The 27,688-nt window shown below is 39.3% G+C and overlaps 1 protein-coding gene across 1 annotated transcript in view; it reads right to left on the bottom strand.

Annotated features, from left to right (window-relative positions):
* Nucleotides 1–27,688, bottom strand: part of CHN1 (chimerin 1) — a 154,011-nt gene that overhangs the window by 7,202 nt on the left and 119,121 nt on the right. Inside the window, exons 8-10 of the mRNA XM_004674510.2 lie at nucleotides 12,831–12,915; nucleotides 4,768–4,941; nucleotides 3,918–3,995 (exon numbers count right to left, since the gene is read on the bottom strand). Coding sequence (XP_004674567.2) covers nucleotides 3,918–3,995; nucleotides 4,768–4,941; nucleotides 12,831–12,915 — 337 coding nt within the window. The remainder of the gene's footprint in view (nucleotides 1–3,917; nucleotides 3,996–4,767; nucleotides 4,942–12,830; nucleotides 12,916–27,688) is intronic.

Genomic DNA, 27,688 nt, shown 5'->3' with positions numbered 1-27,688 from the left:
TTCTGCTCCCCACTCTGTCCCTGTGAATCCTCTCTCACCCTCTGCATCTCTGGCCTGTACCCCAGTTCTGTATGAATAAATATATCTTTAAAAAAAAAAAAAAAGTAAAACACACCTTGAGAATACTGAAATAACCAGAGAAATCACAAACTGGAGGACCATTTTAGAAGTGCTGGGTCCTACGACTCAAGCACCGCTGGTGGTCCCTCAGAGGGGCTGCTGATGCCCCTGCACTTGGGTATTTCCGCAAGTAGAGCACTGAGTCTTCAGCTACTGAAGACTGGCTTAGCTAGTCTGAGCTAAAACTTGTACTAATTGATCTTGTTCCATTAAGTTTATGAAAGACTATAAAGCAGCTTCTTCACCACACACTGTTAGAATGGCTGAAACTGAGAACCCCAAGCACCAAATACTGTAGGGTGTGGGGAGCCCTGGGAATACCGGTTCATCGCCAGGGGGAATGCAGAATGCATTCCACTCTGGAGGACAGGTGTTTTCTCACAAAGCTAAACACAGCCTTCCCATGGAAGCCAGCAATCATGTTCCTATGTGTTTATACAAAGGAGTTGAAAATTTGTGTCCATGTGAAAACTTGCACCTAAGTATTTCTAGCAGGCCTTATTCATAACTGCCAAAAATATCAGAAGCAACAAGATAGCAACTGATGGCTAAGGGTGGTGCATTCAGATAATGGCACGTTATTCAGTGATAATAAGAGATGGCTATCTGGTCGTGAGAAGACATGGGAGAACTTTAAACAAACCCAAATTACAACTATATGACATATGATGGGCTCAAGGGAAAGGAAGTAAGAACTGGGAGAAAGCAAGGATTTTTATGGTAGTTCTGTAGGATACCATGTTGGTGGATACATGACATAAGATAAGTTTGTCAAAATCCACAGAATGTGAAATAGAGGAGCACTAACAGGAGATCTTGACTTCAGTTCAATAATGTGTTGATGTTGGTTTGTAAATTGTAGCAGATGTACGGTGTTAACGCAAGATGCCAGTAATTGGGAATCTGGGCAAAGGTACAAGTGGAGAAGTTAGATGGGAAATCTCTGTCCTTGCTGCTTAATTTTTTGTGACTCCTTTTTTTAAGCAGTCTCTTTTAAACTGCAAAATACCATAGATGCTCATTCAAATGTGTATTAGATGACCACTGTCCCCCTCTCACACTTGGGTTGAAATCCTTTGCAGTGACAGTACAAATAGAGAGCCTTCTGGAAGGAAGAAGGGGTGCCGAATGCTTCACTGAGGCCCTAGGAGAACAAGTAGATGCTAGGAGCCTAATGATCTAGAGAGAGAGAAGGGAGAAGGACAAAGGCCAGTATTACCTCTATCAGCATCTTTACTCAAGAGAAGTGTTTCCTTCTCTCTTGCAATATGGCTCCCATTGTCAGTATCAGTTATTTTCCTCTGATCAGATTTCAGATATCCTGTGTCATATAGGCTAGACTTTCCAAATTTTTGGTTTGGAAAATAGTCAATTCTTACAGCTCGTGACATAATAATAAGTTAAATAGAATTTAGAGGTTGGCTTGGGAGTCTTCTACTATCGGGTAACTTTGTCTATGGTAAGACACTGTGTCCTATATATCTCAGTTTACTTCCTTTCACTTTCTACTTTCTCCAGCACCATTCAGTACCTTGACACAGTCAGCCTTAGGACTTTTGTATAGACTCTTCTGTTCTTGGGGCCTTTATATATCCTGTTTCTTTGCTACTAAACTGATATATAGCCAGCTTCTATTCATGCTTTAAAGCTTTAACATACACACACACACACATATACGTGTGTGTGTGTGTGTGTGTGTGTATATATATATATATATAAATTTTTTTTTTTTTTTAGAAAGCCTCTCTGGTCTCTAGTATCTCCCTTAAACCCATCTTTCTTGAGTAGCATTTAACAAAATAAAATAACCACTTTGTGATTATTTAATGAAAGCCCTCCATGAGTGCAAGGACCCTGCATACCTGGCACTGCCCTATATAAAGAACAGGTTCCCAGCACATAGTAGTTTTTGATAACTATTTTTGAAATAATCAACAAAAAATCGTTTTTAAAAGGCTGGGAGCTCAAAAGATTAGCACTCAACGCTTACTATGTATTTTATCATTATTAAATTGAGGGCTTTTTCAAACCTTTTTTTTTTTTAATTAAGACTATTCTGTTTTTAAATAACAAACATTCTGGGATTTGATACCCATATAGTGTACTGTATAGACATAGCAGAACAATATGCAACATTTTGTTCACTAGTGTTAACTTCCAGCTCTTGACTGACCAGACTAGGGCTTGGTAAGGCTCAGGGTCTTTATTGGCTTTGACCGTCCTAGGGATCTCTCATTGTATTATCACAGTAACTATTCCATCAGAAGATAAAATGTGGCAAAGTTATAAAGGCACATGCTGATCCTGGAGGATCCTCCTAAACCAGGGAAGATTTTTCCAGATCTTGCCATCTTAATTTGACTCCTGAATGATTTCCTTCTCTCACACTATGGCTCTTGCCTTTTTTCCTTGTATCTCAGCATTTAAGTGGTCTCTTGATTATTTTATTTGATACCCTGTCCCTTTGAACATGTGTGAGTTTGGGGCAGCATTTGCTCACAGAGTTGATTTAAATGATCTCAACACTATTCTCTTTTGCCCCCTTGTTAAAGTTCTCCGCATCATTCCTACAGATCATGCAGCTGACTGCTGGGACAGGCCCTGGGGTGAGGGGGTGGGTGTGGGAGGGTGGAGGTGGGTGGTCCCCAGGTTGTGGCTCTCTGGAGCCTGAGAGCTTGTCATGAATTATCAAATCTGTTATTTCCAGGATTTAAAAAGCTGTCACATTTTTAATGAGAGGAAATAGTCACTTATTTGTTTCTTGGGTGCCATGGAAATAGCATGTTTGTTAGTGCTGAGCTATTGTTCAAGAATCATGGGCAGTGGCTTGGATTGGACATGCTCAGTTACACCTTCCACAGAAAAAAAGCTGCCTCTTTTCATACTCAGTTTCTATTGAAGCCTCAGTGGCATTGCATTAAGGCTATTTCTGATGCTTGTTTGGACCTAACGTATCATTACTTCATTTCATCATCTTAACAGTTACTTGGGCGGTGTTCCTCATATTTGGTTGGTAATTGTGTTTGTGTTCTGCCTCTGTTCCCTAGAAGAGGTTGTGATGGGAGAGGAGTATGATGGAATTGGAAATTAGGAGCTATAATTAGGAACGATCGTTGCCAAGGAAGGAGGTCCTTCTGAAAGGATACAAATCTTGTTTCTGTGTTCAATTGTGTAAGCTCTTTTTTGGAAGCACCTTATTCTAGTCCTCAATGCAGATAAACTGGAGAACCATGGAAGCAAATCTTGATTTAAGTGTTAGCAAAAAGAAAATAAGCCCCACTGAGCTTTTTTTTCCCCATAGTGGGCTCTCGGCCAGAAGCTTCTCAAGTCCTCTAAGCTTCCTGTCCCGACATGAGGCAGCTTTGAGAGTCCGCTCAGTCAAAGCTGGACACGGGCATCCGGGAGGCACAGAGGGGAGACAGCTGAGACCTGCAGGTCTAGCTCTGGAGTGGCTTCTTCCCTGCCGCTTTCCCTCCTAGTTTTGGTAAATTTAAGTGCTCGGTATGTATGCTGGTGATCATGAACCAGCCATGTATACTCAAATATTGGTCACACTGGTAAATTTTATGCTTCTTTCTTATTATTGTCCAGAAAGTTGACAATATCTAGTACTTAAAACTAATACATTATAAAAAAATACATTATAAGCAAAGTCTTTTTGCTTTAGAAAAACTATGCAAAATAACCTAAGAACTTGTGCCTTTTGCCTCAACTGCATGCTGTGATCATTGGTACATTAACTTATAGGCACATTGACTCTTGTTCTAAGTTAACAAACATGCTGAAAGACGACATACCTCTGTCAAAAGCCATCTTGACATCTTCAATTAGGTCACTAAATCCTGACACTCGGTATAGTCCTTCGGAATTAAGGCCTGTAAACGTAAGGGCAGCCAATCAGTTTCTTTAGAATTATACCCTTTCTTTAAATATTAACTTCTTCCTATACTTAAGGCTGAGCTGCAATGTGTCACAGAGTGGAAAAATATACATCTTTAGAAACTTCTTCAAAGCTTTTCTGCTAAAATAAGAAAAAAAATTGCACCCACAGTTCTTTCATCCTGACCTACTGTCGTCTGAATGTTTGTAACTGGGCTCATCACTTTGTCTAATTAGATGAAATACGTTAAGTCTTAAGGGAAATAATCCATCACCCCAATGGCACCATAAATTCTCTTATGTAACAGAAGATGAACTATGTTAATAAGCCTGTAACAGATTTTCCCAGTAGGAAAAAGTAATTAGGGTGCAGCTCTGGTTTTTGGCAAAGGACAGTTTTAATAGAGGATTGAATACCTTTGCTTCTTGGACTAAGGGAAACTGAAAACTGAATTGGTACCTACACGTCATCAGTATGAAAACTGAAAAATGAATTGTGTTCATAAGTCAACAACTTTCACAGATTGGAGGCACCACTACAAATATATTTTTAAGGATATTTCTTATCGTTGATTAAATAAGTATACCTTGAAACCAAACTGTTTCAATAATTTTCTAAATCACTTTAGATTTTCAGTTCATTTGACATCTGAAATCATTCCCCCTAGACTCCTGGAAGAAAACTGGGGTGTGCAGTGAGGTACCCAGAAAGGGACTAGCTATGCCGATGGTGAACAGAGGCATCCCCACACTGCACAGATGCCGCACCTCTGGCCTCGATCTCCCTGATGCACATGTCCACCACCATTGGCCGCTTGGTGATGTGGGCTTTCACAAGCGTTGTGAGGTCACAACTGTACACTTTCTTGACATGCTTCAAGTCCGGCTTGCAGTCATTTGGGACCATCTTAGAGCACTGCTTATGAACATTCAAACCACAATCTAAAAAAAGAATACACGAACAATTTGTTATTTCCAGAGATTTGAGCATTCTAGAATGTCTATTTTAGGGAAAGAAATCCCAGTTTGAGTTAGGTTTAAAAGGGGACCAACCTCCAGCAGTCCCTTCAGAGTCGGGAATCATTTTTCTCATACTTTCTCTTGGAAAATCAGAAGACCAGCATTCTAGCTCATGCTTCATCAAGGAGGCTACCAATCCAAGCCAAATTAATATGCGTTTTCATGAAATATAAACAAAATGTGGCATTATGCCAAATAGCCAATACAAATTTATCCATTTATTTGATGTTACATAAAAATTACGTTTAATGGGGGAACACATTGCATTTTTATACATTTGATAAGGAGTGGAATGGGATGTCCAGAGTTGATGTGGGGCCCTCTTAAAATGGTGCTTGATATTTGTGTCGATTCATAATCCTTTCTTTCTGTCTTTGTGTGTGTGTATATATATTTATATATACATAGACATATTCAGTCTATTAGGTTATATTATCTATAGGTATCAGGTTCATGTGAGTCTTTGATCTTAATTTACTACATGTCAGCACTTTACATACATTATCAATAAAGTAGTTACCATGACTATATTGTCATTTAGAAAGTATAAAACATTTTGAGAAGCCTTCCCTGTTGGTACAGGGCATCGTGATAATCAACTGAAGGAGAGAAGCTAACCTGAGTTCAAGGCCAATGCAGATGTGACCACTAGATCTTGAAAGGGACCAGGATGACTGGGGTGGCAGCTGCTTCTGCACTGACCCTGTTCTTAATGCATCTCATTTACATAAAAGTATTATTTAGAGAGTAATGCCTCCATTTTCTGTTTTTAGCAAATTTGGTGAGTTTTCAGCTGTTTTTCAAAGGTTTTCAGCCGTTGTTCTCTTCGGGCACTCTAAAACACCATTATAAATTCTTTTTTTATTGTCTCTATGTCTCCAAATCTCAGTTCACTTCTTAAAAATTCATTTTCTTTCTTGTGTGAATGGGATAATTTCTGTAGCTCTACATTCAAGCTCAAGGGTGCCTCTGCTACCTCCATTCTGGTTATTGAGTCCATCAGTGAATTTCTTTGCATATTCATTTTTTTCAGTTCTAAAATTTCCCATTTGGTTCTTACATCTTTCTTTTCTGCTATTTCCTATTTTTTCATTTGTCCAAGAGTGTTCATAATTGCTTGTTGGAGAATTTGTAAGCTAGCTGTGTCCCCTGGGAATTATCAGACATCTGTGTCATCTCAATCTTGGTGTCCACTGATTGTCCTTTTATGATCTGAGTTGGTTTTCCTGGTTCTTGGAATGAAGTGTAATTTTCATCTTATTCTGGATATATTGAGTGCTGTTAAGTCTCTGATTGCAATTTAAATATTTAAGACGTTGAGCTAGCCTGTTTAGATTTCCATGCATTTTCCGGCTTACCTTTTTGGGCTGTAGTTGAAATGTCAAGCCAGCTGGCAAAGTCGTCACTATTGCATTCTGTTTGCCTGCCCACCTGTACCCGCCTTAAGCTGCAGGGCTCTACCCCACACTCTGGGAAGAGCTACCACCTACTTACAGTGGGTGGAGATGGAAGTCTGGGCTTTCCCACAATCCTTGTTGCGTTCCATGCTATCCTGCATGGAACTGTAGAGTGGGCCTAACAGAGTCCCGATCAGTCTCAGCTACCTCCTTATTGCAAAGCAGGGCTCAATACAGAGCTATGCCCAGAGACCTAGGTTGAGAGGGTGCTGAACAGCCAAGGGAGGGCTAGTGTTCTGGCTAGAAGTGGAGGCGTTTCTTGGATTATTATTTTTTTTTGTCTATGCCTGTTGGCATTTATGGGTTATGAACTTCCACCTTTAGTGTATTCCACTAAAGGTGGAATACACATAGATAAGCCAAAACAAAAAACAAAACAAAACAAAAAAAAACCCAAACCCAAAATACTAGCAGGCAACTCATTGCTGTGCTCCTTGAATTCCATGGTTCCTTCTTTTCTTCTGCCTTTTCTCAATTTTCAGTCTTCTGACAGCTGACGTTTGTTTTGTCCAGGATCTTTTGTTACATAATTGTGAGGAGTACAACTAAATATATTTATTCATTTTGTCCAGAAACAGAAGACCTATTACATAGTATCTTAAGAATATGGAGGTGCCTCACACTCTAAGTGGGCACCAGAGGCCACAGACTGAGTTGGAAAGGAGTGCTGCTAACATACCCAGTGCCTTCATTTCACAAGGACAACAAAGCTTGGTTTATTCAAGTGATTCAGTCAGTGATGGCTAGACCTGAGATTTAACCTTGACTTCCTGAGTTTCAGTCTGTGTTCCTCCTACCGAGGATACGATTTACTCTGAGTTCCTACTTTTGGCCTTGAAGAGAAATTGCTGTTTTCAACCTCTTATACAATAATGTATATTGTAGCTATTACTCACTGTATATATACTTGAGTTTAAGAGATTCTGTTATATTTTACCCAAATGAGTCTGCCACAGAGATCAGTAGTTGACTGATTTCCCAAGGACTTTTAAAAAGCATTGATAACACTATCTGTTATATTTTTATTTTGTCATATTTCTCCCATGTATAAATTCTAAATGGAAATCCAGTAGAAAGCAAAACAAAACAATGTTGATATAGCCTCATAATATCGAAACATCTGACTAGCGCTAATGGTTGGATGTTAACTTTTTCCTTTGACTCTTTAAAGTTATCTCCCATTTTAAACATGACTAGATTCCTAGGTCTATTTGTGACTCAGCAAAATGTGGATGAAGTGAGGACTGAGCTGAGATCTATGTATTTCAGGAAAATGGGAAATGTTTTAAAAACCCATATTCTTAAACTGAGTAAGATGTCCCATAGTTTATGGGACAATATATTATGCTTAATTTTGGAAATAAGCTTCAAACGCCAAATTTTGGGCAGGATTGGACATGAAGTCCTTCAGAAGACTAAAAAATAAGGCAGTCATTAAACTAAAGATTCTTTATATCTCCTAAGTTCACAGTGCAATATACCAGCCCTAAGCTTTCTCTGAAAATTTCTGCTTCAGGGACCAGCAGTATATCAATATTTCATTTTGCCATTAAGACTTTATTTGGTTTTCATACTTATTTATTAAAGTCATATAACTCTATATAGTTCCATTTCTCCAAGGGAAGCTCTATACTATAAATGCAAAAAGTCCATAAAAGATCATTTCATTTTTTGTATCTCTGGGTTTGGTAGGTTATTTTTATGTTGCTATTAAACCAGTCTCCCTTTCCAGTTCAAGTTAATAAGCACAGGATAAACATATGAAAGGAGGAATGAAAAATTGAAATCACTTTTTCTTCTGTCCTTTATTAATAAAATATTCCTATTACTTGGCCTATTAACTTTGGGATACTCCGATTTTTCCAAAAATCATGTATACTTTATAACTAGAAAGAACAGAAACATATATTCATATATTTTGAAACAGCTGACATCATTGATGGGATTAAGGGGTGTGTTAATATGTATTTTGAAGGAACAATAATTATTCATTCTTGCCTGAGTATTCTATTTAAAATAATGGTAAATAAAATTTATTTTAAAACATATCTTAGTTGTTTAAAACCCAGTCCCCCAAGCCTACTCAGGAAAAATGGGAATAGTTCATTTTAATATGCATTTAATATGCATTACTTTCACAAACAAAATTAAGACTAGCTTGTTCTTTGAGATATTTATATAACTTTTGCTTTCAATTAAAATGAGCTACATGCAGGTTTTAAGCTAGTCTAACCAACTTCTCATGATGTGTAAAGGCAAGCGTACCTTTTCAGGTAGTTAATCAAAGCAGTAACTAAAAGTACTTCCATTAACTTTCTTCAACCTAAAAGCTACGGACTTGTATACTTGAATAAATACTGCCATTTCCTCATGCAGGCAAGCGCTAATGAGGAGGATACACTGGGAAAATGAAACCGTTTTGAAAAGCAATACTCAATGGACATGGACAACAAGTATTACCTGGCTCACTCCTAGTAGGGCTAAAATGAAGATAATTTAGGAACAAGGGTGGAATAATGGTCTTTGTTATTGGGGGATGTTTTACGTAGATTACGTGGATCTACAGGCTTATATTTCACATGGTTTTGGGAAACCATTCCACCTGCGTAACAATCATCCTTTGGCCTGGACTGGTCCAGGCTCATAGTTAGCAGGAGTAACATCACTCCTGTGGCTGCTACACCCTTGGAGCATAGTTTTACTCACTTTACAGAGGGAGACTTTGGTAGATGAGACTATGTTCAGTGCCAGCTATGGAATTTTGTGTTGCTGGATTTTGAAGTCAATGTCTAATGACAGGGCTCGGGTGACCATTGTCCCTGCTTTCCCCACTGTTGTGTCAGCTGTGGAGTGCTCAGTAGCAAGCCTGGAGCTCTGTCTGTCTTGCTGGCTGGATTCAGTCTGATTCCTACAGCAGTTCTGCCATGCTAGGGATTGGAAACTACCCAACATAATATTTACTTTTTGAAGAGAATAGTGGTGGGTTATGAAATTGCTGCTTTAGGTAAATACTTTTAAAAATTCCTGACCAGCTCTCTTTTGCTTTGGTAGATTTTGCAAAAAGAAACCAGAACTAAGTAAGCTATCTTAGGGAGCAAAAGCAGATAAATACATGTGTTTCTGACAGCAGTATACTATTTTTCTTTGGAAGTAATAGCTTTAAATTTTGTGACTATATGTTCGTTTCCTACTGCTGCTGTAACAAATTACCACACACTTAGTGGCTTAAAACAAAGTGGTTTTTTAAAGTTCTAGAGGTCAGAACTCCAAAATCCTTTCACTGGGATAAAAATCACTGGGTGTTAGCAGGCCAATGTTCCTTCTGGAGAATCTGATCTTTCTTTTCTTCCCTTCCTTTTTCAGTTTCTGGAGGCTGCAGGGTTCCTTGGCTCATGGCTCCTTTTCTCCATCTTCAAAGCCACTGGCTTTGACTGTGCATAGTACCAGTCTTTCCTCTCTGACCTCTGCTTCTGTCCTTAACTTTTTTTCTTTGCTTTTCTTGCTTTCCTTTTAGAAGCACATTTGCGACTGTGATTAATCTGGCCCCACCCTGACAACACAGAATAATCTCTGTATCACTACAGCCTTAACATCCTTAGAGTCCCTTTTGCCATCCAAGTGTTAGGAAGTGGACATCTGTGGCGAGCCATTACTCAGTCTACCAGGGTTTGTTCTTAATTCTAATTCCTTGCATTCTGTTTTAGATAAAGTTGGCTGCTGAAAGGCCAGACACCTCTAAGAATCTCTTGGTCAATGCAAATGTAATTAGTTGCCAGAGAAAATAGAATTCAAACCCCAACTCTCTGCTTCAAAAGTGGATTGATTTGTTCTTAAGATACACAAGGATATTCAAATTGCATTTGAATTCAAATCACAAAGAATACAATGCTTTTAAAAGACAAGATACAATGAAATATGTCAAGATTTTTCTTTCAATTCCTACCCTTCACAACAAGAATCGTGAATCAGGCTATTGATGTGGACAGCTGTTCTGTGGGGTAAATAACCTTCTCCCTTTCCTTTATTATTACGGTACATGTTCCAACACATTTCTTTCAAATATGATCTAGGATGGTGTCATTATTGCTAAAGATTACTCATATGTTGTATCTGTTCCTTGTTGATAACTCAGAATTCTTACCCAGATGACCTTTACTCTTTCAAAACATAGATGATACATATCAGTATCAATACAATAGTAAAATACAATCATTTAAGTTGGTGATAGTCATAAAATATTTAGGAAATTGGGTCTCAGCTGGTGGCCCCAGGAAAAGGGGATATTCCAAGTTCCCTGCCCAGCCCCTAAAGGAGAGTAGGTGAGCAGGTAGGAGTAGCAGTTGGAGAGGAGACTGAGAAAGAAAGGAAGCAGGCTGGAGACCAGAAGAAGACCTGGAGGAGGCACATGGAGCAGAGATGCACTTGACCTTTTGGTCCTGGTTGAAACAGATGTGGGTGAGAGACCCGTGGGAAGGTTCACTCTGGCCACTTTCATCTTGGTTTTGACTTTGCTCTTTTTCTCTCAGACTTGTCTGGCTGTTTTTGACCCTTTTCCATGGGTCCCTGCTGGAAGGTACTTTAAGGGAGGCTTTCAGGCCTTGCTTTGGGCCAGTCCTATTTAGCTGGACATTTACCCACAAGGGGATGGATAATTTTGAATGCCAGATTTGGAAACGTTATTCTTTTGTCTTTTCTGTATTGCACACTAATTGTATTCATGTTCCTTTCCATTAAAGGTCTTCTATGTTTTATCTTGATGTGGTGGGTGACAGGACCTATTCAGGCTGGTTCTGGGGTGCCTCTTTCCCTCTCCTGTAGCAGAGGCTGTGTCATAAAGGTCCATCTGGCTAATAGAAACCATCTTTTCTAGAGCAGGTGATGTGTGCTTTGGAAAGAGCATTCCATTCATCTCTGAAAAATCGTACCCATGTCAATGGTCTTAACATCTCTGTATCAACACTTCACACTCCCTCAGTTCCTCGCCAGGTCAGAGCCTCAGCCACAGTCTTCCTAGTGACAGTTCCTCCTTCTGACAATTGGGAGCCACCAGCCAGGTGACTCTGCCTTCCTTTCCTCTCTGGGTAGACACATGTGAAGGGGCCGGCGTCCCTCTGGGAGGCAGAGGAATAGGACTTCGGCTGACTCTCTTGGACAGACCCCTCTGTGCAGCTCAAAGTTGCAACAGTTGGGCAGTTCTTATCCCTCTCTGTGGCTTGGAGGTCTTTTGGCGGGCTTGTCTAGCCACTGTGTGCTTGGAATGTTATCACACCTTAGTGACACTAAGGGACATTACTGAGAGAAGGGCGACTTAGAACATTTACCTGTGTGCTGCCCCTTGCTATTCAAAGAATGCATTTTAGAAAAAAGGAAAATCAGACCCCTGAGTTTCGGTATATAGTGAACAAAAACATTTCATCAAAAATCATGCTACAGAAGAAAAAAATGGTAAATTGAGAGTTACTATAGCTATCATTTAAAAATGCTTTACTTAACTACACTGTCTTAGTGTTAAGCTTCATGATAAAAGCCATGTCAAGTGGCATTTTTTAGTTTTACAATTTAAATAACAGAAACTTATATAACCAAACACTGTATGTTTAAAATGTAAAGGATTCTTTTCAAGTCTATGCTGGAATTTAGGGGAGCTGAACAAATGGCTAGTACTCAGTGAAGTCATCCTAACCAGTGAGTTTTGCATATGCACAGCGACTCAGCTCAGAAGGCAGCTCAATAAATGCACGCTGTTTTCTTCTTTATGCATGCATCTTAAAGTTCCTAAATTTAAGTCTAAAGATCATCTTATAAAAAGGATCTGGTATATTCGGTATTTCAAAATGTCACAAATATTAGTGACTATGGGTTTCTTCAGAACCCGGTAACTCTCTTTGCAGATAAATTCAGATTTTTAAAGCTTCAATTCGGTTTCTCAAAAAATTTACTAAGAACAATCCCACTTAACAAGTTATCCTTAAAATTCAGTTTCCAAGGCAACAATCAAAGACCTCTGTACACTGCTTCTTTAAAAAAAATCATTTTTATAAGTTTAGTTATGACAACATCAAAGATGAAAGTTAAACATACCAGTTATCTCCTTTTATCAGACTTAAAAAAAAAATCCATTGCTCTCTTTTTAATGGAGCATAACAGATCCCTATCTATTGCCCAGGGCAGAAAATTAAGGGCAGCTAGAGGAGCAATTTCCAAAGCAGCTGCCTCAGAATGTTGCCTACTGCACCTTTGCTAAGAGCAAACCTGGATCCAGCCATTGTAGGTGCATTCGCAGTGAGTCTCCTTCCTTCTAACAACTTTTTATAATTCCATAACTTAGTGGAGGGAAAAGGGAAGAGCTCTCACCTGCACACTTCACTCCCTGAGCAATAAGTCCCCACATGAAGTTGGCGCAGTATTCACACCAGTGTGGCCCTCTGAAGGTGTGGACCTGGAAAGAGCAACGACAGTGGTCAGAGGAGAGACCCAGGGAAAAAGAGTCAGTTTCCCGTGAAGTGCTAACAGACAAGCCAGTCTGAGCTGGCGAGGAGACATGGCAACATTTTTAAAAACCCTGGTGGAAAGAGACGGACAAGCAATGAACATTTCTTTTGCTTTTGATTTCCTTTGTTTTAGAAATGGTGACAAACCAAATCAATATCCTGCAATCTACTTTTGAAAACAATTTCCACAGTGGAACTTTCCAAACAGTCTCCTCAGGCAGTTAAGTAGTCTCCCCTATGTGCATGATACTGTGATTTACAAGAAACACATGTTTGGTGGCAGCTGAATGACAAAATATATATTTCTCGTAGATAGCTGGTCTTTATCCACAGTTTTTGCCTGACAGCACCCCCAAAAGTCTTGAAATTATTTTAAGCATTGAAGTTGTCATTTGCAATGTTATGAACATTAGCTTTAAATTTTGGTAAACACGAGGTAGGGACTGGTTACCAGTAAAAACCAACTTGAGTAGTTCGGTTAGAACTTCTGTCTTACCCCATCTATGGAGATTGAGTTCAACTGCCAATGGCCGATGGGTTCATCAAGCATGCCTAGATGAAGCCTCCATAAAAGGCCAAGAGACTATAGTTCGAGTATTTCCAGTTTGAAGAATGGGTGAAGATTTGGAGAGAACAGTGGGCCTGGTCAGGGCAAAGAGTTATGCTCCTTTTCTTCAGACTTTGCCCCGTGCATCTCACTACCTTGTTGTTGATTAGCATCCTTTAGAGTCCTTTGCAATAAGTTGGTGATAGAGTGAGCAAATGGACTTCCTGAGTTGTGTGTGTCATTCTAGCAAAATAACCAAATCTGAGGTGGGTGTCCTGGAAAGAGGCTTGTGACAGGCACTTGAAGTCTGAGGAGAGAGGGGGGCTCTGATCTGTAACTTGGTTGGTCAGAAGCATGGGCTTTACCGGGGCTTTCAGACAATCTTTGAAGTGGAGGGCTGTTGGGTGACGGAGCCCTTCACCTGTGGAACCTGAGACTCTTCCCAGGTAAACAGTGTCAGAAATGAGTTTAAGTCCTCAATCCCCTGCTGGTGTCTCTGAATTGCAAGCTGGTGTGGAGAAGCCTCTACTCACCCCATTGGAAGTTAGTATCCAGGACACACCAAAAATGCAATGTGTAATACAAATCCTGGAACTTTCTGAATACTTTGGTGTAAAGGAGGCAAGGAGTGGTGTACTTTGGGGCCTGTAAAGTTTTGTCATATGATCCACCTTCTGCCTCTGGAGTCAGAGGGAGGGGGTCACAAATAATATAGGGAAATATGTAAGTGATTGGTCACAACGGAGGCATCACAAAGGGCCAATTTCTGTTTAAAGCCACTTGGTACTTTTTATGTTAGCTAAGAGAGTGAATATAATTTTAGAAACTGCAGCAGTTAATCAGGAGCCCTGTTGAGTATAGTAATTACTGATTATTCCAGCTCATAAGAGTCTCTGCATTTTGATTTCTTTATCCATGAAAAAGGCATCCTCAAAGGAGAAATGGTTCAAATGATACTTACCAAAGACTTTATGAGACTTTCTAACTTAATTCAGATGAAAAAATACAATAGAATGGAGAAGTAACAAAATATTATCAGTAACAATTTAAATTTCTAAGTCAATACTAACTGAAAATGCACTGAAATAATTTAAAAGGGAGAGGAAACAAGGAAGCCACTGATATGTATCAAATTATTTACTTGAGATAATTTCTTGTATATATTTCGTCCTGCACAAAACAATAATACACGAGAATAGCATAAAATGTCAGTTATGACTCCAACATTAAGTATCTGCCAAAGCTATTGCAGATTTTGGACAGATTAATGAAATTCACAGCCAAGATTATCATTTTTATTATTGACCAAATAAGTCTTAGGAACCAAGTAATTAAGATACAACATTTCTTCAAAATTAAGATGCTACCGAATGTGACTTACGTTGAATATTAGACATACACATTTAGAAAAACCATGTCAATTTGGGCCAGTCACTGGTGATGAGATAAATTCCAATTTCAGAGATGTTAAAAGGAAAAAGTACGTACATATCAGAGTCAACACAAGATGGTACATCAGAATTCACACTACTACTGTTGGCCAAAATGCCAAATAAGGCTGCAGTGGAAACCCGGTGTGTTCCCAGTAGGTATGTGCTTATGACTCTGGTTGGTGCCAAGTGAGCAGAGTACAAACTGCACTGATTTTGAAAAGAAGGCCCTAGTCCTTTCTATGTCTTTTATGGAAAAGTGTCAGGAATGCAGACACAGTTGCTTCTGGTTAATGGCATGCAGAGCCCGTAAATGGAGAGCATTTCCTGGACCTCCCGAAGTGGAGTCCAAGATCAACATTCAATTAGTCTGTGATGTCTCTGTGCTTGTCCATGTTCCTCTGAGTGGATAAAACTGGGTAGAGAATACGATCTTGCTTCCCTGTGAGAGGACTGAGTGAAATAGAATAGCAATGACTCAGATTTTTCAAAAATTATCTAATCATGAAGTAGCTATAGAATCGTAAAGTTATTTTTAGGTAAAGTCTTTGAGACACAAACTGGCTTGTGGGTTGCTAATAGATCTCTGGATAATCCAGTATCACTTCATTTGGTAAGGGCAGTAAAAATGGAATACAAGTGTGGAGGAAGCCCCAGGAGACTTTTAGACTTGTCAGTTAACTTAGGACAGAGAGTCTTAATGTTGTATCAGGAGAGCTAAACCAGAAATAAGCTAGGAAAAAAATCAGTACTAAGATGTTATGGTAGAACCAATTCCTCTTCTCGCTTTCACTAAAGCAGATGTGACTGCAGCACTTTGAAATTCTGGATATTTCTTCATCTTACATATACTGAAGAAAGGATTTAACTGTTTGCTCAGTGATCTTGAATTTAGGGATCACAGAATGTAATTATATATTTCATTCTTGTTCAACTTTTTATAAAGGTATATCAGGGGCCATTTGGGGCTACTTTTGCTGTTACTTTATTTTGTAAACCACATGGTAGCTAGCATAAAGTTCTCTGGGAAACTCTTCTTAGAAACAGGCCTTGAAGGACCAGAAGCAGGCTAAACTTCTATTTGTATAATATGGTTTGGCTGGATTCATTTCTGATTTTTTTTTATAGCTAAAACTTGTATTTCTTCAATTTTGATTATTTGGTGACGTCTATGACTATGATAATAGCATATTTCAGCTTTTAAAAGTCTCTGACATCACGAGATAAATTTTATCTGTTAATTAATCATTTTTATTCTCTGATATTCAGATGTCATCCACAAAGGCAGCGAGGATACTGGCTCCAGAACTGGCCTTAGTTTTCCCCATGAAATACCATGTGCAGAAACGTGACTGAAAGTCTGACGAGTGTGAGGGCAGCTGGGAGAAGGGCGAGCCTCGGGCCTCAGGGATCAGTGCTGAGCCTCCCGGACCGGAGTGCAGTTGGCTAGGGGAGCTGGTCAGGCCTGTGCACTGAGCACTGGAGTGAGATGCACTGGCTAGAGGCTGCTCCAAGAAAATCGGGGGCCCGCACTGGAAGCGAAGGGAGGTCAGTGGACAGTCCGTGCACTAGGAGTGAGTTCGAGTCCTGGAAAAAGGGTTCGGAGAAAGTGGGGGATAGGAACTGGAACTAGCCAGAAACTCAGAGATACTGGACTTGAAGGCAACTTTCTTCCCTGGAAGATACTGAAATCAAACTGTTATCAGTGTTAAGCACATTAAAGAGAAGGGCATACGTTTTCTTTTTCACAGGGGTGATTGTTCTATATTTGAATTTTATCGAAAAGTGTTTTTACGTGCAGCTTTATATTATCAGTGATGTTTAGATCACACATTTTAATCATTCCGAAAAAGTTAATTTTAAACATCAATTGTACAAATTGCACATCTGAGTACTTTTCAGTTGTGCTTTTCTCGCTGGCACTGTGGAGACAGGTGCTATCTTCTGCACACTACTTCGTTTAGTGGACATGGTTGTATTTTAATTATGTCACATGTGATTAAATCAGAATGGAATGAGTGTTCCTAGCACAACTAAAAGGGCAGCATTTGTACCTTGCGGATTCCTTCTGCTAAGGAGAAGGCTAAGAAGCAGCTTGGGTGTATGGGGAAGGCAGGAGGCCTGGATGGCTCACAGGGGCCGGGACCCTGGGTTAGGGAGCTACTTGCTTGGAACACCCTGTCATGCGGGAGGCACTTCTGAGGTCTGCAGCAGGTCAGCATTCAGGGAATCACAGTTACTGATGTCTTTACAACACTCGATTAATGTGCTTGTTGACATTTTCCATGTGTCAACTTTGTAAGACTTTTGTTCTGAAATGCTCCAAACTTTTGGTTGCTCATCTCTTCTCATTCGCCAAGGCTGTGCTTTCTCTTCCTTCCCCATCCCTTTCTCTTTTCCAGCTATTGAATTCCTAGTCTCAGATTAGGAAACCTGAAAATTCATAGACGTTTGCTAGCATTGGATATAGACCACGAAATTGTGTTGTCTATCTTTCTCTTGAAGGTCTTTTAGAAAAAAACCCAACTTCTGGCTTCTCGTGTTTGCTATAGTCGAGGCTGATGGAGAGTGGTCTTGTGATGAATGAGATGTTAGTAGAATCTGACTTTATTCTATGACATCTCCAACCCTTCAGCTACTGTCTTGGCAGCAGAAGCCAATGTGTTCCTGCTGTCTGAGCAACGTACACTGCTTTATATAAGGCAGGAGAGTAACCAATCCCTTTTATAAACAGCACTATTTCTTTGAGGTCAGGGATGGACTGAAAAGCAACCTGGTAAGCTGGCTACAGACCAGGTTCTAGGTCACCTTCAACGCTATAACCTATGAAACAAAAGTAAATTACACCCTCATGAACAAAGGACACTGTAACCAAGTTGGCAGCCTTTTCTCTGCAACTGGAAAAGTGACACCCTCGGTACCAGGTCCCAGGGCACTGGAGATTGTGTCCTGCCTATAAAACAGCTCCCTTCACATAAGTCACCTTAATGGAGATAAACCTGAAGTAATTAATGGACACTAAAAGTCTGTTACAACAAAGGCAGTGAGTGGTCAGAACCAAGCTGGGAAGGATGGACTGGGAGAAAGCTGGGTGGCCTATGAGGTGCCCCTGGGCACAGTTTAAGTGGCATCTGTTGCTTGGGCACTGACTGTCTATATTGATCAAAACCCTGCTTCTGTGGGAAAACCAGCAGGCCACCTGCTCTCATCATGTTTCTGACAGTCACATCTCTAATGTGAGTGTCAGTGTGACAGTAGAGAAGAAATCCATGCTGTGGGAGGATAAAGGCAAACTCAGCCTATCTTCATTATCTCTTCCAAATCATGCACTAGCTTCAGAAATAAGTCTGCATGCAAATGGCCAGGAGCAAGCCTGCAAAGCCTGCAGCAAATGTAAACTGTGTTGCAGGCGCTAAGGACATTAGGGAATATGAAATTTTGCTTGGGAAGGTGGCAATGACATTTCAGCTGTCGTTCTTCATTTGGGAGACTCTGATGAGTCAGTTCTCTAGTGTGGTGCTGGGTGATGAAGGGAGAGAACAGATGATCAAAATCAAAATGAAAGGAAGGTAGGTAGGCAGGCAGGCAGCTGGGCAGGAAAGGCTTTCTCTCTCTCTCTTTTTTTTTTTAGTCTTTAGGGCAACCAGAACCAATTTTAGTCTCACCAAGATGGTCTGAAACCTTTTGATTCAAAATATTTGTAATTGAGAATTTTAATTCCAATTTTGACACTTAAGTATCTTGATTTATATTATGAAGTCATGGAAAGAATGCAAATGAGTTGTTATAATTAGAAACAAAGATAAAATTGTGTCCTTGTGGAAAAAGGTGGGAAGGGGTACTTAAATAGGAATATCTTCAGCCTTATTTAATTACAGCTGGTCAAAGTACCAGTGGCCATACACTTCTTGAGGAAAACAATCAAAGCAAAGTTTGGGTACAGTTACGCCCCCAGTACTGACACTCTGCTGGCTGTGCCCCCACCTCTCGATCTGATGGGGCAGGTGTATAACATGGTGGGCATGGCAGGGGAAGCAAAGGCATGCAGAGGGCTGTGGAAACATGGCTGGAGGTGAGCTCTGCTGCTGCCGAGTTCCTGGAACTGGAGAAGGGGCACCCCAGCCAACAGCAGCAGTTGGGAGGCCGTTTGTGCCTAAGGCAAAGGACTGAGCTGAGAAGACACAGTTGTGCGCACTTCCCTCCCCCACTACTGCAGCCAGGGCACAGGGAAGCCGTTCTCGGGCCTCCCGGAGGCACCTACTTACCCACACAGGGAGCTGCCACGCACGTATCATTTTGAAAGGATGAAAAATGGCAAAAAGTGAGTGACCTCATGTTACAAGAATGAGAAACTGTTCAAAATTGAGGGAGATGCCATAAAAGACTGCTAGACATATACTGGCCATACCTCAAATAAGTGACATCCCCTTAAACAAGAGAAAAGTACAGGAAAAATCTGACGTGTGGTCAGACTTTAGTGACACTAGTCAGATCTCTATGACCTCCTTCCTGACTTATCTGCCTTCCCTCTACCTGGCCATCTGAATTCATAGGTGAGCTCACGTAGCACAGACAAATTTGCTTAGAATCTCACACAACCATGCTAGAATACAACTTCATTTTCTCATGTAATGTTATGTACTGAGCAGAAGGTGAACCCTTACAGAGAGCAATCGATTTGGAGCCTAAGGATCAAATGCTAGTACTAGTAGCATCACTTTTCAAGGCATTCCTTTTGCTTATTTTTGATCATATCACCAGGTACATGTTTATGATAAACTATATAACAACAAATGTATTTCCTTTTCAAAATAGGGGTGTTTAACTATAATTTTATAATTTTATTGTCTACAGCTCTGTCTACATCATGGCTAAGTCTTAAAATTATCAAAGACTATAGGCTAAATAGTTCTACTTTGAAAGTTTAAGTGTCATTACTGGGATAAATAATTTTGCATCAAATAGAAGAAAAAAAATTCAACACAATGAGTCCGAACTATAAGGTACCAACCACCAAAGTTAATTATACAGGTGTAAGAGGAAAAGAAAATAGGTGACCCAACTTGATTGCATTACCACACTGTTCAGTCCACGGCTGAGTGACAGATAACATCTTAGTCCATATGATAGGCAGGTAAACTGAACCCAGTTTTAACCCCCCAGTTCTCAGTCTGCACTAATGTTGCCACACAATGAGGTTTTACTTTCTCTTTGACTTGGCTGTAAAAGTGCCATCTAAAGAAATTTATAGTCAGCAGACCTTCATTCATGAAACATCTGATTAACATGCACAAGCAATTATCAAACTATGTAGTAATTAAAACTCTTTTTGTTAGTAAAAGATCCCGGTTTTCTCTTGTTTTTCTTCTATGTTGTTGATCACTGATCTTCAGAGTTTCCTACTTCTAATACTTGGTCAAAATGGATCACTTTTTGCTAACTTATTGAGGTGAAAAGTTCTCCTGTGGTTTCTTTTATTCATGAGTTACTTAGCAATAAGTTGTTTAACTTCTAAATATGTAAGGAATTTTCCACATTTGTTACTGATATACATTTGATTCTATTATAATAGGGTATGTTTTATATTTTGGTGAATCTTCTATGTTATCTTGTGTAGTCCCCTGTTCTTGGATGGAATAGGCTAGATATTAGGTCAAATTTATTAATAACAGTTTATGCTGTTATTCAACCCTTTTATATCTACATGTCTATCCTAACACTGAGAGAAATCCATTTATAATTGTGGATTTGTCCATTTCTCAATTTAGATACTACTTATATTTTGGGCCTCATATTTGGTACATATGATTTCCAATTTGCTATGTCCTATTGATGAATTTTACCCTTTATTGCCAATATTCCTTGTTCTCAAAACTATATAAAATCATCCACTCCAATTTTCTTTGACGTATTGTCTGTGTGGTATATCTTTATACCTCATGGTGTCTGTATTTTAAGTAGGTTTCCTGTGGATCACATAAAGTTGAATCTGTTTTGCCTTAATCCAGTCTGATAAGCTCTGCCTTTTAAGAGTATTTGGGCCACTTACATCTAATTGTAACTACTGGTAGGGTGGGTATAAAGTGCCACCTTTTGTCTTATATATTCCGTTATCACTTGTCTTACATACTACATCTTTACCTTACTAGCCCACGTTCGAATGCATTACATCAACTCACGGATAATGTAAGACTCTTAACATCTATTCTCCCCCCCGTACTTCATGCTATCACATATTTTATTTGTATAAACTATATATTACTACCTTTGCTTAAACAGTCAATTATCTGCGAAAGAGTAAAATGAAGAAAAAAACATCTAGATTAACCTGCACAATTACTACTTCTGTCATTCTTTCGTCTACATTTAAACTTCAATCTGGTATAATTTTTCCTCTGAGTAAATACTTTCATGTTCCTGGTATGTCTCCTGGTAATGAATTCATTGTCCTTTTGCTTAAAAAACAAATATTTTTATTTTCGTGGATATTTTTGCTGGACATGGAATTCTAGGCTGATCGTTTTGTAGCTGTTGAGTACTTTGAACTTGTCTTGCATAGCCTCAGAGAAGAGCCTTGTAGCCTTTCCGTTTATAATGTACTTTCTCTTCCCTTCTTACCCTGCCTCCTGCTTTTTAAAAACTTTTTGTTAACATTTTACTATGCTGAAAATAACCCTTACTTAAAAATGTTAACAAAGAAATCTAAAGTCATTTCTTTAAAAGTTACATACATAGTGTTCTTTGCCTGTAAATGTACATATTTAAAGTCCCATAGAGCCATAAAATATGAACACATTGAGTGAGTTAGGATGTAAGAATACAGTTGAAGAAAAACACCACATATAATTTCCCCTTTCTGGTCTAGATTTTCTGTTTTGCACCCAGAAGAATCTTGATGTAATTTAAGAGGGTTCAGGAAACAATTTATTGGTATGGTGTTTATCAGGAAAGAAATTTTGGTTTCCAGAAACCAGCAGTGATGTGTGTTAAAATATTTAAGAACAAAAAAATCAATAATTCGCATGTAAACTCTTTAAGTCTTTCCTAGATGCCTATTCTACTTTTTTTTTTTTTTTTGGTGTATATATATATATGCATGTCTCTCTTCTCTTCCCTGTGAGATCTTAGACAGTATTTTTCGTGTTATACATTATTATAAATAATGACTGCTGAGTAGTGGTAAGTGTCTGAAGTATTAGGGTCTTGCCAATGTAGAAAATAATTGGGTGACATTTTAGAACATGTATGTATTCTTCAGGCATGTGCTTTGACCATCTTATTGAGGTCACAGTTGTGTTCATACCTCAAAAGTTCATAGAGGAATTATTATATATCTCTTCAATTCACAAAACGGAAGGTGGTTGTATGATAGTACAAAAAGTTCCCTTTAGAGTATTGTGGTGCCTTTAGAACTTATGTGCTCTTTCTATAGGTTTACAGCCTAAACTTTTTGTTGTAATGGAAGTCACGTGCCAGGGTGATTCTCTACTTTTATTCCTACCAACACTGTTTGTTAGGAGTCCAGCTTCTCCACATCCTTGCTATTACTTATTCTCATATATACTTTATCTACATATAGGTATAAAATAGTCATCCTGAAAGGTATGTGGTTTTAATTTGCATTTCCACAGTGACAGCCAACAGGCACATGAAAAAAAAAGTCTATCTGTATACCTTCTTTTGAAAAATGTCTGTTCAGTTACTATGCCCATTTTTAATTAGGTTATTTGATATCTGCTATTGAGTTGTGCAAATTCCTTATACATTTTTGACACCAGCCTCTTATCAAATACATGGTTTGCAAATATTTTCTTCCATTTGTAGGTTCCCTCTTCACGTTGGTGATTGTTTCCTTTGCTGTGCAGAAACTTGTTAGCTTGATACTATCATCATTGTCTATTTTTGTTTCTGCTGTCTATGCTTTTCGTGTCAAATCCAAAACAGTGCCAAGAAAACTTTCCCCCTAGGGTAGCTTTATGGTTTTTGGTACTTGATCTCTCATATACAGAAATGGATGAAGAGACTTCATTTCTTTGCACGAAGTTACCTATTTTCCCCAACATCTTTTTCTGAAGAGACTATCCTTTTCCTCTCTAACATTCTGGGCACCCATATTGACCATCAGTTGACCACAAATACATGGATTTACTTCTGGGATCTACGTAGACACTGGTCTATGTTTCTTTATGACAGTGCCATACTATTTAGGTACTTTATCATCAGGAAGTGTGATGTTTCCAATTTTGTTGTTCTTGCTCAAGACTGCTTTGGCGATACAAGATCTTTTGCAGTTGCATATAATTTTTATGGCTGCTATTTCTGTAAAAAAAATGCCACTGGACTTGCATTAAATCTGCAGATCACTTTGGTTAGTATAGACATTTAAAATAATCCTTCTATATATAGTAAAATATTTCTTCTTGGATTATTCAAGGCAGGCAGTAACCTTTTCAGTAATCTTAATGATTGAGATTGGTTCTTGACATGTGTCATGCCTTGGTCCCCCAGTCAGCATGACCACTCCTAAGGAGGACAGGTGAGGGTGAAGGCGAGAAGGTCACAAAGCCGAATCAGTGGACAGGCCCAAAAGATGGCTCTGTGGTCCTCATCAATAGCAGAGAAAAAAGTAAAAAGCAGTGGTGTCTGTTAACTATTTTGGCTTCTAATAAGTATTGTACCAGATAGCAACAACAGGGACCTACAGATAACTGTGTGATCTCCTACTTTCTCTCCATCAACCTTCCACGAGTCTGGGTGCCCTGGGCAGAAAACACCCACCATGCACTTCTCTTGCAACTGAACCCCCACGAAGAATCAGGAATTGTGTATGTACATATACATACATGTGTATTCAATTTTATCTCCAATTTGGAGAAAAATGTTTGTTCCTTTAAATGTTTATACTTACACTGGACACTGTTTATACCCACAACGGAAGCAATGTTGAGTGATGTTATTTCTGCAGCTTAATAATGAGACATTCCAGACTGCCTTTTCTATTTTGTAATATTTTGTTTCTTCAATAATACTATTCAAACATAAGTGCTCAGAAACTTGAAAATTAAGATGAGAACATAAATTCTCTATATTTATATTTAACTAAAAAAATTACCTTGGGTGTTCTTTCATTTTTAGAAACGTACATAAGTTTGGTTAAAAAAAAATTCTATCAATACCTGTCTTAAGATCACTAGAAGAATCCATTTTTTGTTGAAAGTTTCTGCTTCCATGAGAAGTGATTTCAAAATATAAACTACTACAACCAATGCCCCAAATCATACTGTACTGTACTCATTTCTCTAGTTATTCAGCAGATGCTTCTAGTTACCAGGCGCTTTATTGGATCGGGGCCAGGATAAAGGAAAGGTGGTGGTAGGGTCCCCTACCACCCCATGGTAGTACCCTGTGGTGCCCCCATGGGGTAATACAGAAGTGGGGTTGGTAGGCCAACCCTTGCCATTCCACACATCTAATAAATATAGCTAGTTTTTCAAAACTTTTATGTAATCAGCATAAAGTATCTGTCCCTACATAGAACTGTCAGGCAGTTTTATTGATTGATTTTTTATCTGTTTCCCCCCACATCTATCCCACCATGAAATCAGAGAGTGGGTCCTTGCCCTGGGCTCCCAGAGTGTGCTGCTCTGGGTGCAGCAGGCTGAGCCCACCTACTTTTCCCTTTGACTGACTTTGTCCTGATCATTTTCTTTCACACACTTCAGGAAGTTATCAGACTCTCTTGAGTGTTTAATGTGCTCAATACGAACATCTATTCTTTTGGCAAGAATCTTGCTTGTTTGTTTGCAACACTGCCAAGTGCATGCTGGGTGACACCACAGGCGCTTCCAGCTTTGCCATGGTGACCCTGATGGGCCTTCCTTTCTGAACAGCTTCAACGCCTTGATGTCTGCAAAACCACTTGTCTTGGACATTCACCTATATCTGGCCAAAGGAACACTCCATATTTTCTAAAAGATCTCTACTACAGAACATACAGCAGGTGTCTCTCCTCTTTCCCTTTGTGCTGGTCACCTCAGCAACCTCCTGGAAGATGGAAGATGACTTTGTATTTAATCTCAAATGTGAATCAAAAGAAAGACTCCTCTTGGCAGGAGTGCTGGCCAGACTCGACAGGTTCCCCATAACTGCTTTATCCTAGTAGGTCTTGAATCAATAATTAAAAACTACAAGTTCATTTTCTGCAGTTACTTTAATTATAGCATCAATTCAAATTTCAGGATTCATTGTGTGCATCATTATCTTGGCCACATTAGATGCAGTAACATGTCTTTCACTTACGTACAGCATGCATGCATCCAAATCAGTCAATACATCAAGACTGCCTTAAGAAAAAACTAAAGTTTAAAAAGGATTACTCATTATAAAAATTCTTAATGTTGCTCTTTTTAATTATTTAATTTGCCCAAGTAGTCAGGTTTCTGTTCTTGTTATATCTAGTTTAGTTTAGAGTGAGTAAAAACAGAGATCTCACTGTATTCTGTGGTGCATGGAAGTGCAACCTCTCTTATGTAACATCTAACTGCTTGGGAACCAAAACAAAAGCGAGAGCTTTGTTTAGTCCCCATAATCAGGGCAAAGTGCATATTGAACTCTACAGCTAGGCAAGAAAAAGTGTGGGGGATGCATTCAGGAAAAAAAAAAAATCACTGAAGGTTAATTCGTAATTATAAAAGTAGTGGCTACCATGTGTTGTTCTCATGTAGAAACAGGTTTAGAGCCATGAAGGTCACACAGATGATAAGCCAAGTTCCTAGGGGCGAGGGCTGCGTCTCAGCGATCACTCCATGCGGAGAGCCTCAGAACGTAGGTGCCATCAGTGCAGTTGGGGGCCTGTGTCTCAATGTCAGGGGCTTGTTTGGCTTTTAAGTCTGCTCAAGAAGTTAGCACTTACATGGAGCACTTCTTAAAATGAGGTGGATTTTTGAAAATTAACTTCTCATGTATGTTGAAAACTTTGAAAGAAGTTATTCCTTTAAGAATGCAGCACATTTTTAAAATGGTGACTCCCTAAGAGAGTGAGCTACTTTACTATGGTAGATTATCAAATCCTAAAAATTAACAATAGGGGGAAAAAACTGTTACATAACACAGCAAAATGAGAAGCCTTCCTGTTTCATAATTTTTTGTTTTTAAATGGGGTGGGGGTAGGGGACCCAGCGAACCTCGACAACCAGCTATCTGGAGTTAGACCCAGTTGAATTTCACCTTGGTGCTTTCACTGAAGGTATAAGACACTCTTGGCTTCACCCTCTGAAATGAGATGTGGCAGCTGCTCAGCACCATGGAGCAGCATTATGTAACAAGGCAGTTCAAGAAGCAAGAAACCCACGCTGAAGAGGCCTTGGTGAGTGGGCGCCTGATTAGCAGGAACACGCTTACACCAACACAGGATAGCTGTCAGGCCACGTGAATGGCCATCCTTATGTAAGTGCCAAGGCCTTTCCCACAGTAAACCTCTGAACCGGACATACTTACACATCACAAGCAGTGACCTTCTCGGTGAACATCTGTGTGGGAGGGAACTGCTGCCACAGTCTGAATTCTTTTGGGGATGTTCCCCATCACCATCCCTCACCCCGCCCCCAATCTTTTATAATGCCACCCCAAAGAAACATTTTTTAAACAGTAATTTCGATAGGAAGAATCAAGTTCTGAAACTTCTGACTTTATCAGCAACCCTTAAAATATATAATACAAGTCACTACCTGACATGAATTCTTCTTTCCTGAGCATAAGTACTTTTCTTTTTTAAAAAACAGCCCATGTGGGTTTTAGTTTCCGAGTTCCAGAGAAGACATCTTTAAAACAAGTTTGGGACCAATTCTGACTTATAGGAAGACACAACACTAAAACAAACAAACGGGGGAAAAAAAAAAAACCAACAAAAATCTATCCTTGTTTAAAATCAAGTACCTTGGTTCCAGGATTTGTATAATCAGTATTGGCAGAAAGCATGTTCAAGAACTTAACTGAACATTAAAATGTAGTCCCTTAATCACGGTATTTGTTCTGCTGAATACATCAGAGGGTACATCTATTTTAAAACCTGTCATTTCTAGACAGTAAGCAGTACGGTTTCTTGCTATTTGTGTGACAATATGTACATAACTTTATAAAAGGATTTGAAATCACTTTTCTGGTAAAAATGTGGTAAGACCAGACTGTGTATCATGCAAAAAGGAACTGAGGCTTAGTAACCTGCCAGTATTATTTAGGGTTCATACTGGAACATGTGGCTGACATTGGATACACATGATTTCTGTCAGGTATCGAATCCACAGAGTGGTCTAAATTAGAGGGAGAAGGCAATGCTATTTCGTTTACCTTGCAAATTGGCAGTCTGTGCACAGTCCCACACATTTTGGACTTTAGCTCATAATGATCTGATCACAAAAATCTGCTCACTATAGTAAAAGTAGAGCATCCTGGAGGGTTGATAGTTTGCATGTAAGTAAAATAAATGCTGGTGTTAAAAATTAGAATGCACCAGGAATTCCTTCCAAATTTGCAGTTCATCCTATCTGCTAAGTAAATGGAAGATCAGGGTTTCCAGCTCTGCCACCTTTGGAACCATGTACCCCTGAAGTCAAAATTAATGCCATTTTATCTAAAGAACTTCATCATAGAGTTGTACAAGCACTGGAAAGCTACTACAGAAACGCCAATGCATCACTCAGGTGAGTGAGACCGGATGTTCCTGGGCACAGCCTCACACTGCATGTT

This window comes from Condylura cristata, unplaced genomic scaffold (genome assembly GCF_000260355.1).
Source record: "Condylura cristata isolate star-nosed mole 26May11 unplaced genomic scaffold, ConCri1.0 scaffold00002, whole genome shotgun sequence".
In the NCBI taxonomy this organism is placed as follows: Eukaryota; Metazoa; Chordata; class Mammalia; order Eulipotyphla; family Talpidae; genus Condylura; species Condylura cristata.
This window is presented reverse-complemented; position numbering and strand designations above follow the sequence as displayed.